We start from the raw sequence: 8769 nt of genomic DNA on the forward strand, positions 1-8769 counted from the left end.
CGTGAGAATCATTTCCTATCCGTGAGAATAAACTTCTATCCGTGACAATAATTTTCTATCCGTGTCAATAAACTTCTATCCGTGAGAATCATTTCCTATCCGTGACAATCACTTTCTATCCGTGAGAATCATTTCCTATCCGTGAGAATAAACGTCTATCCGTGAGAATCATTTCCTATCCGTGACAATCACTTTCTATCCGTGAGAATCATTTCCTATCCGTGAGAATCATTTTCTATCCGTGAGAATTATTCTCTATCCGTGAGAATCATTTTCATCCGTTAGAATAAACTTCTATCCATGAGAATCTATTCCTATCCGTGACAATCACTTTCTATCCGTGAGAATCATTTCCTATCCGTGAGAATAAACGTCTATCCGTGAGAATCATTTCCTATCCGTGACAATAATTTCCTATCCGTGACAATAATTTTCTATCCGTGAGAATAAACGTCTATCCGTGAGAATCACTTTCTATCCGTGAGAAACATTTCCTATCCGTGACAATCACTTTCTATCCGTGAGAATCATTTCCTATCCGTGACAATAAACTTCTATCCGTGAGAATCATTTCCTATCCGTGAGAATAAACGTCTATCCGTGAGAATCATTTCCTATCCGTGACAATCACTTTCTATCCGTGAGAATCATTTCCTATCCGTGACAATAATTTTCTATCCGTGAGAATAAACTTCTATCCGTGTGAATAAACTTCTATCCGTGAGAATCATTTCCTATCCGTGAGAATCATTTTCTATCCGTGAGAATCATTTCCTATCCGTGAGAATAAACGTCTATCCGTGAGAATCATTTTCTATCCGTGAGAATTATTCTCTATCCGTGAGAATCATTTTCATCCGTTAGAATAAACTTCTATCCATGAGAATCTATTCCTATCCGTGACAATCACTTTCTATCCGTGAGAATCATTTCCTATCCGTGAGAATAAACGTCTATCCGTGAGAATCATTTCCTATCCGTGACAATAATTTCCTATCCGTGACAATAATTTTCTATCCGTGAGAATAAACGTCTATCCGTGAGAATCACTTTCTATCCGTGAGAAACATTTCCTATCCGTGACAATAATTTTCTATCCGTGAGAATAAACTTCTATCCGTGAGAATCATTTCCTATCCGTGAGAATAAACGTCTATCCGTGAGAATCATTTCCTATCCGTGACAATCACTTTCTATCCGTGAGAATCATTTCCTATCCGTGACAATAATTTTCTATCCGTGAGAATAAACTTCTATCCGTGAGAATCATTTCCTATCCGTGAGAATAAACGTCTATCCGTGAGAATCATTTCCTATCCGTGACAATCACTTTCTATCCGTGAGAATCATATCCTATCCGTGAGAATCACTTTCTATCCGTGAGAATCATTTTCTATCCGTGAGAATCTATTCCTATCCTATTCAGATTTTACAGAATATTGAGGATTTTCAAACATTTTAGCGATTTTTTAATGGTGAATATCGACTTGAGTCTTCAATTAATAAAATCGATTTTTTTGCGACCACGAATGGTCCGTTTTATTTTAAAAACAATCTTCAATATGTAAATTAAAAGAATTTTTGCTTTAAAACGAATTTTTTTTAATCATAATTAAGTCATAAAAAGAAACATTAAAAATCTACAAAATGAAAAGACAAAAAATATATTTTTTCAATTAATTTTTAATTAATAAAATTTCTAGCCTGAATACAGAAAACTAATAAATCCTTAACCAGTCTTTTGAGCCAAACTTTTAAAGCAGCTTTATTCATTAATTCATTTTATTTTAACAATTCTAAATTATTCCTTAACGCTATCGATCGATGAAAGTTTACTTTCCGTTGAGATTGTCAAACTGGATGAATTTTTTGCTGATCTCAGCATTTTGCTCCCTGTAACAGGTGTTGAGGTCCTTTGAATCTCCTTCGGGGAGATTGAATCCAGCAGGGATTTCAGGCGAGAATTCGTGAGGGATGAGTCATCGATGGAAACTGAGCTGACTGACTTCTTTTCCAGCTCCCTATTGAGGAATTCCAGGAGATTGAGCGGTTTCCCTGCTTCCTGAGATTCTTCCGCGGCGGTTTTGGGGGAATCTTTCTCAGGACTCTTGGCGATATTCCTGTCCACAAAGCTGCTCTCATTCCCGGGGAAATTGAGAAAGGGAACCCTGAGGTTTGGATATATATTATTGAGCTGCGTTGAGCTGTCACTGCTGGACATTTGCTGATGCTCATGCGTCCTTTCGAGCATATTTGCTGCCCACCTAAGTCCCACCCGCCGGAAATCTGCTTCCAAGTTGATGCTACTACTGGAACTGCTCGGTTGAACTTCAGTCTGTTGATCAGAGACATTCCTGGACGGCTTCTCGGCTTCCTCCTCTGCATGGGCTTGCTTTCCTGCGGACATTTCTTCAACGGTAGGAGAATTCCTGAAGGGATGATCCATAACATTTCGCTGAATAAGCTCAGCAACAACGTCCGGAAGACTAAATTCCGAAACAGCATTGTCAGAAGCAGCCTCTAAATCAATTGTATCCGTTGCACCAGCTGCTACTCCCTCTTGCTGAAGGAATTCCCGGTATGAGGGGAATTTCTGGAAAATCATTTCCCGCGATAGATCCTTAAAGTACTCAAGAAGCTTCCTCTCCTGCCCCGATGCATCGGGCCCCATTGATTGATCTTGCAAACTCTCAGCCAACCTCTGGACGTATTCCTCAAAAGATGGGAATCTCTGGTACTCAATCTCATTGGAAATCCTCTCAATGGCTTCCTTGAGATCCCTAAAAGCCTCCTCAACTTTCGATTGATTGCTCACAATGGATGATCCTGGGATTCTCGATGTTTCCATCTCAGCAATCGTCGATAGTTCATGCGAGGAACTTTTCAATGTTCCTGGCTTCGATGTTTCGAATGTTTTTCTCCCTGCACCCTCCTCAGCTGGAAGTTTTGCCTTCTCCCCTCGTTTCAAGGGGATCCACCTGACTTCCGGACTATCTCTTATCTCCGTCGAGGTGACAGGACGTGAAATGGAAATCCCACTGTCTTTGCTCAATCCAATTGTTTTGCACGCTGTTAAATTCCCCTCCATCTGCTCATCTTTCCCCGTGCTGGTGGATTTCATCTCTGACACACTACTCATGTCCGTTGTACTCTCCCCCGTTGTTCTATGCGGGAAATCCTTGTACTTTGTCGATGTATCAAGCCCATTGTCACTCCCGGAGGAAATCAGAGGCTTTTCAGCTATTAAGCGATTCTTCTCATTCCTCACTTGACTTATCAATTTGGACAGCTTCAGTATCCTCTTCATGTACTTCTCCGTGTAGTCTGCGTATTTTATTCTCAGCAAATCAGATTCCTGCAGTTCCTTGTCTTCCGGAACAGTTTGGGATGCTCTTGATGATTTTGATGGATGCCTCTCCTTTTCAACTTCTTTCCTCTGCGGAATGTTGTTTTCTTGAGGTTTACACCTTTCTGCAGGTTCTGCTATACTCTCTACGGGAATTTCATTAAGGGTTGGGCATTTTGTACTTGTTTTCTTGGTCTTTTTGGGAAGTTTTAGAGGATCATTCGGGATATCTTTCTGTGGTTCTTCTGCAATATTCTGTGGAACATTCACAACTGATGCATTGGGCGTTGGAATTTCCGTTCCGGAACTCACGCTTAAAGCATCCACCTCAGTTCGAGGCATCTGCAGGAGCTTTGTTATGTACTTCCGAAGGAGTTCTGATTGCTTCTCTCCCTTTTTCGACGAGGAAGCTTTATCTTTTACCGCAGGAGCTTTGTTTTTGAGCACAGGGGCTCTCTCCATGAGCGCTGGAGCACCCTGAAGGGGAAATTCTTGCTGAATTCCCTTCATAAAGTGACAAATATCATTGTAAAGGGCAGATGGAGGACTATGATAGACTGTCGAAGCTGAGCTCTCTGATGCGATTGATGAAATTGTATCAACAAGAATTTTTCCTATAAAGAATTTTGATTAATTAGTCTATTCAAAGGCTTGCTTTCACAAGAAACTTAACCTCAATTATCTTTTAACACAGGAGTATGGTTCATAATCTTCGGGAGCGTCGAAATATTTACCTTTTTTCTCCGGAGTCTTTGGATACTTCTTCCCAATGACATCTGAAAGATTTCTGTATGATATTGAGCGCTTCCTCTTCTCATTGTTCGCCATCTCAATTGCATCTTCAGGCATCGCGCCCAAGTTATTAATTTTCGGCGTGTTGTCCTTAACATTAATTACAATTTGTATTTGAGATTTCTTCTTTGGATCCTTCAAGGATACAACTTCCACTTTGTCCGCCTGTCCAACTGTTTGAATCTCAACCTGATCAACCGTTGACTCCGATGTATCCCTCTCCGGAGGGGAATATTGCGATTGAACTCCAATATCCTTCGTTTGTGTGATGATTTTCTCAATCTTCTCATCTGATTTTTCAGGATTCCTCTTGCTGAGAATTTCTTCAATAATTTGTACCTTATTTTCATCGAGTTTGTTGAGAATTCTTCCCATTATTTCAAGTAAATCCACATCCAAATCATCTTGAAGAAGCCCATTTGGGACCTTTTCCTTCCTCTTAGATGAAAAATCTTCAGGATTGAGAGCTTCTTCACTTCGTTCAACAAGTTCTTCGTTGTGCTCATCTCTCTGCAGTACTGGGGTGCTAAGTTCCTTGAAACCTTCATCTATTCTTCCCAGTAAGTTCTCGTATTGCCTTCGCATTCGTTCTTTCTCCAAAGCTTGAGCTGATCGAATTTTTTCAACACGGCTGAAAATAAAGAAAAATTGAATTAATTTGAATAATTCTTTAGATGAAATTAATATTTTTACCTCCTCTCCTTGTCTTCAATATCCTTCATTTTCATTGAAAACTTCTCTCGGAAAACCTCCTCTCGAGCATCCTCGTAGGCATTTTGACTCCTCGATGGTCCTGCCTTTACGACAGCATCCTCCGGATGGATGTAAGTCTTGTGAAAGCGATTAGGATGATCGTAGTAATGAACTTTTTTGTTGTGCGAACGAGGACTCTCAACGATTTTCTTCCTTTTTGCTTTCTCCTCGGCCCTGGAATCTCTGTGAGGACCGTTTAACAATCTCCGCGGTGACCTAGCTTCTTCAGGGGGCTTTTCACTTTGATCAGCTTCTCTGAGGAAGTGATTAAAGTCCCTCGATGGAGGACTTCTTGTCAAAGGAGGCTGCCTATTACCCCAGCTGGGCATGTCAAAGGCATTGACTTCCTTCAAGCCACTTTTCTTCTTAAGCAAGTTTGAGACTTGACTGAAGCAATTCTTCTCCGTTAGAACCCCTTCTGGGGCTCTCTGAATTCCAATGGGATGATTCTCCATGAGAACTTCTTCCGGACGTTTTCGTATTGTAGCCTCTCTCCTGATTAACGGGGATCTGGGGGCTTTAGGAAGTGAGATTTCAGTGGAATCCGATGAGGTGATGAGCTGAAATTCATCCACAAGGGTACTCGAGGAATCACTATCGGAAGAAATAACAACTTCCTCTTCCATTGGAGACGTCTGAACAACTTTCGATGAAGTTTTCTTCATTTTTTCCGGAGATTTTCTTCGCACGGCTGTCCGTTTCTTTGCCACTTCCGGGATTCTTGGCTTAGCCCTCACTCTGGCTTTATTGGGAACTGCTGGAAGTAGTTTTTCCTTCTCAGCCTCAGCATGAGCTTCCCCAACGTGAGACAAAGACGTCGCATACTGTTTTCCTTTCTCTTGAAAATATCTCCTCTTCCACCTACTGGCTTCCTCAATTTTCTGAGCCTTTATCCTTTCTTCCTGCCTCTGCTTCTCATTTGCAACTCGTTCCCGGATATTTTGAGCAATTTCCTTGGATTGCAGTCTCACCTGAGAAAAAGTGAAAGTTTGTTTTATTTTCTTGACGAAATTCCTTTAAAAAATTGATAAATTTTCGTGTTTAAATATTTAGAATTTTACAAAAAAGAAAATTAAATATTTTCAAAGAAAAAGAATTTCCGTGGAAACGCGGAAAAGGGAAGAAAATGCAGCAAACTTACCTGCTTTAACCTCAACAAACGATTCTTTTCAGAATCACACATCATTTTCAACTGCAATTTTCACGGAAAAACATTAAGGCACTCTCTGAGAACTTTTTTAACAATTTCCCAACAAGAACAAGGAATTAAAACATTATAAAATTGAGCTTTTTTGTGGTAAAAAGAAAAGAAACGCCAACAACAAGAAAATTCGTCGTTTTGAATTATTCAGTTTACACTGTAAAAAATTTCTCCACAAAAAGCCTTCATGGGCAAATGGGACAAATATTCGGACGTTCTCGAGGTAAGTCCCGACGCATGGTCAGTTTCACAAAGGCCCGACTGAATCGATGAATAAACATTAGGGAAAATGTCCAGGGACTAACAAAGATAATTCCATAGTAGACGTTTTACGGGGTTGTTGTCAATAGTTGTCAAAAAAACGCATTGGAAAAAACCTCAAATTAAAACCCACGAAAGGGCACGTTTTAAGCTAATTTTGATCAAAAATTAATAAAAAGTCTGTTCACAATGTCGCCAGGAGCAACGTAAGTATAAAATTGAAAAGTCAAATTGTGCGGGAATGGGAGGGAATTGAATTTGTAGAAAAGGGCAGAACTTTCTGCACTTGTTCCCTTGCCTCCCGCTGTTTGGCGCTGGGGTGCCGGCGTCCATTACACGGGGAAAAATCGATTTTTCATTCAAAAATACAAATTTCCTCCAAAAAATCATTTTGGGATTGTTTTTCGTGGCAAACTACTTAATTTTGAGCAAATCTTCGTTGAAAAGTTTATTTTGGGTAATTGCAGGAATGAGATGGGGGAATTTCTTAAAACAATGTGGGGTTATGTTTCCCGAATTTTCTGTAGGGAAGACCCGGGCAACATGGGATAGTTTTATTTTTAAAATCAATATTTGAATTTTTGAAGAAATTTATCCAAAGAATTTTTCGAAAGAGATTAAAAAGTTTTTAATCCTTATATTAAGCTATTTTCCAATAAATCAGATTAATACTTTCATGTACACATTGAAACATCTATAAAACATTAAAACATGTGCTCTTTGTATCAGGATATTTTTAGGTAGCCCAGAGAATATTTTTCAAACAAAATGTTCTTTTTTTAACTCTTGCGTGAATTTTATGAATTTCTAATTTGGAAAAATAATTGAATTAATAAACAAAATCGGAAAATATGATGTTTCACGTTTGGGTCTACGTGTAAGCCAAAGAAAACGAAAAGGTTAACCGACATAAGAACGGTTAAGAACGTTCAATCAGATATCTTTGAAAAGTATTTCATAAAATACTTTGAATAAAAATTTTATTGCAAATCGATTAAGCCGTTTTGAGTGATTTCCTTTGCAAAATAAACCAATTAAACTAACTTTGTCATAGAAAATTGTTCAATTTCTGAGATTTAGGGTTAAAAATTAGCTTCTAAATTCATATTCATATCTTTTCACTTTTTAATTGTTTTAAATCAATTAAGTTAAACGAATAAAATTCTTTACATATCTAATTTTTTTATTTATATTTTTTTGTTTAAACAGAACGACAGTTCCACCCGTAATTTGGGCACAAAGGAACGACCTCATTTATCTCACCATCAACGTTGAATGCAAAGAGCCAGAACATAAGTAAGGAAAAAAAATTAAGAAAAAAAAAAGAGAAACTAAAACTCTTTTTCTTAAAATTAAGCAAAAAGTATAATCATGGCCGTTTTTTTTTGTCAGATTCACCGAAAATACAATGAGTTTCAAAGGAACCGGCGCAGCGGATAATAAACAATACGAAATTTCCTTTACATTTCTAAAGAACATTATTCCCGACAAGGTAACCAGGAAGGATGCAACAAGGTGTGTTGAGTTCACAATTCCCAAAGCTGAGAGCGGTCCCTACTGGCCCACGTTGACAAATGACAAGAAGAAGCCCCACTGGCTCAAAGTAGACTTTAATAAATGGAAAGATGAGGGGTCAGACGATGAGATGGGAGGTAAGAGCTAAATGCGAAATTAATGACCTTTCTAGATTTTTTTTTTAAATTTGATTCTGAATGTTTTATTCCTTCCGCAGATGGGCCTGATTTCGATGGCGGGGACTTCGATGGGGACCTTTCGAATTTAATGTTTAAATCCGACGGCAAGGATAAGCCATCCTTTGGTGACTTAGACGACGAAGAAGATTCAGATGATGGATACCCAGGTCTAGAATGAACAACTTCCCCCTTTTTTTTCAACTATCTCGTATCGTTTTTCAAAGCCACACACTTTTATTGTGTAAAGATTCTGGCGAGATGTATCATTAATCGTAAAAAAAAAACAATACTGGTATAAAAAAAATTCGTAATGTACATCAGAAGAGAATTTTTGATTTCAATCGAATGTTTGGGATTGGGGTTCCTTTGTAATATCCAATGATGGATATAATACAACATTTTGAGGAATGATGTACAGGATAAGGATATCATAAAATGGTTTGTAGAGAGATGCATTAAAATTTACAATACGTTACAATACATCTCACACAATAGCCAAATAAATTGACCATTTCGTAAATTATTCCTTTTGCATTTTTATTTATTTCTTTTTGGGGCATTTTTGTAATTTGTTTTAACCGTTTCGCGTTCATTTTATGCATTTCTAACATGGAAAATCAATTAAATAAAAGCAATTGGATTCATTAAAACAAAAGAAAAAAGAAATTTTTCACATTCTGGGTGTACGTGTGGAGCCAAAGAACGTGAAAGGGTTAAAATAG

The 8769-nt window shown here is 38.2% G+C and overlaps 2 protein-coding genes across 2 annotated transcripts; one reads left to right on the plus strand and one right to left on the minus strand.

Moving 5' to 3' along the window:
- Positions 1-1739: 1739 nt before the first annotated feature.
- LOC129793470 (uncharacterized) lies at positions 1740-6264 on the minus strand. Its single transcript, XM_055833536.1, has 4 exons — positions 6033-6264; positions 4832-5862; positions 4081-4769; positions 1740-3960 (listed from the first exon to the last, which is right to left on the minus strand). Exons 1-4 carry the CDS (start codon positions 6075-6077, stop codon positions 1802-1804), a joined length of 3924 nt encoding a protein of 1307 aa, XP_055689511.1. The 5' UTR covers positions 6078-6264; the 3' UTR covers positions 1740-1801.
- A 150-nt stretch (positions 6265-6414) lies between these two features.
- LOC129793474 (uncharacterized protein CG16817) lies at positions 6415-8570 on the plus strand. The gene is made up of 4 exons (XM_055833550.1): positions 6415-6559; positions 7563-7649; positions 7746-8005; positions 8086-8570. The coding sequence occupies exons 1-4, from the start codon at positions 6543-6545 to the stop codon at positions 8223-8225; spliced, it is 504 nt and encodes a 167-aa protein (XP_055689525.1). The 5' UTR covers positions 6415-6542; the 3' UTR covers positions 8226-8570.
- Positions 8571-8769: the final 199 nt, after the last annotated feature.

This window comes from Lutzomyia longipalpis, chromosome 1 (assembly GCF_024334085.1).
Source record: "Lutzomyia longipalpis isolate SR_M1_2022 chromosome 1, ASM2433408v1".
NCBI lineage: Eukaryota > Metazoa > Arthropoda > Insecta > Diptera > Psychodidae > Lutzomyia > Lutzomyia longipalpis.

Bases quoted from the DNA above. Each gene is read 5' to 3' on its own strand.
- LOC129793474 (XM_055833550.1), top strand. The intron at 7,650-7,745 runs GTAAGGAAAAAA...TTTTTTTGTCAG, and splicing joins TGCAAAGAGCCAGAACATAA to ATTCACCGAAAATACAATGA. The intron at 8,006-8,085 runs GTAAGAGCTAAA...TTCCTTCCGCAG, and splicing joins GTCAGACGATGAGATGGGAG to ATGGGCCTGATTTCGATGGC.
- LOC129793470 (XM_055833536.1), bottom strand. From the start codon at position 6,077: ATGATGTGTGATTCTGAAAAGAATCGTTTGTTGAGGTTAAAGCAG. The intron at 5,863-6,032 runs GTAAGTTTGCTG...ACTTTTTCTCAG, and splicing joins GTTTGTTGAGGTTAAAGCAG to GTGAGACTGCAATCCAAGGA. The intron at 4,770-4,831 runs GTAAAAATATTA...CTTTATTTTCAG, and splicing joins ATTGAAGACAAGGAGAGGAG to CCGTGTTGAAAAAATTCGAT.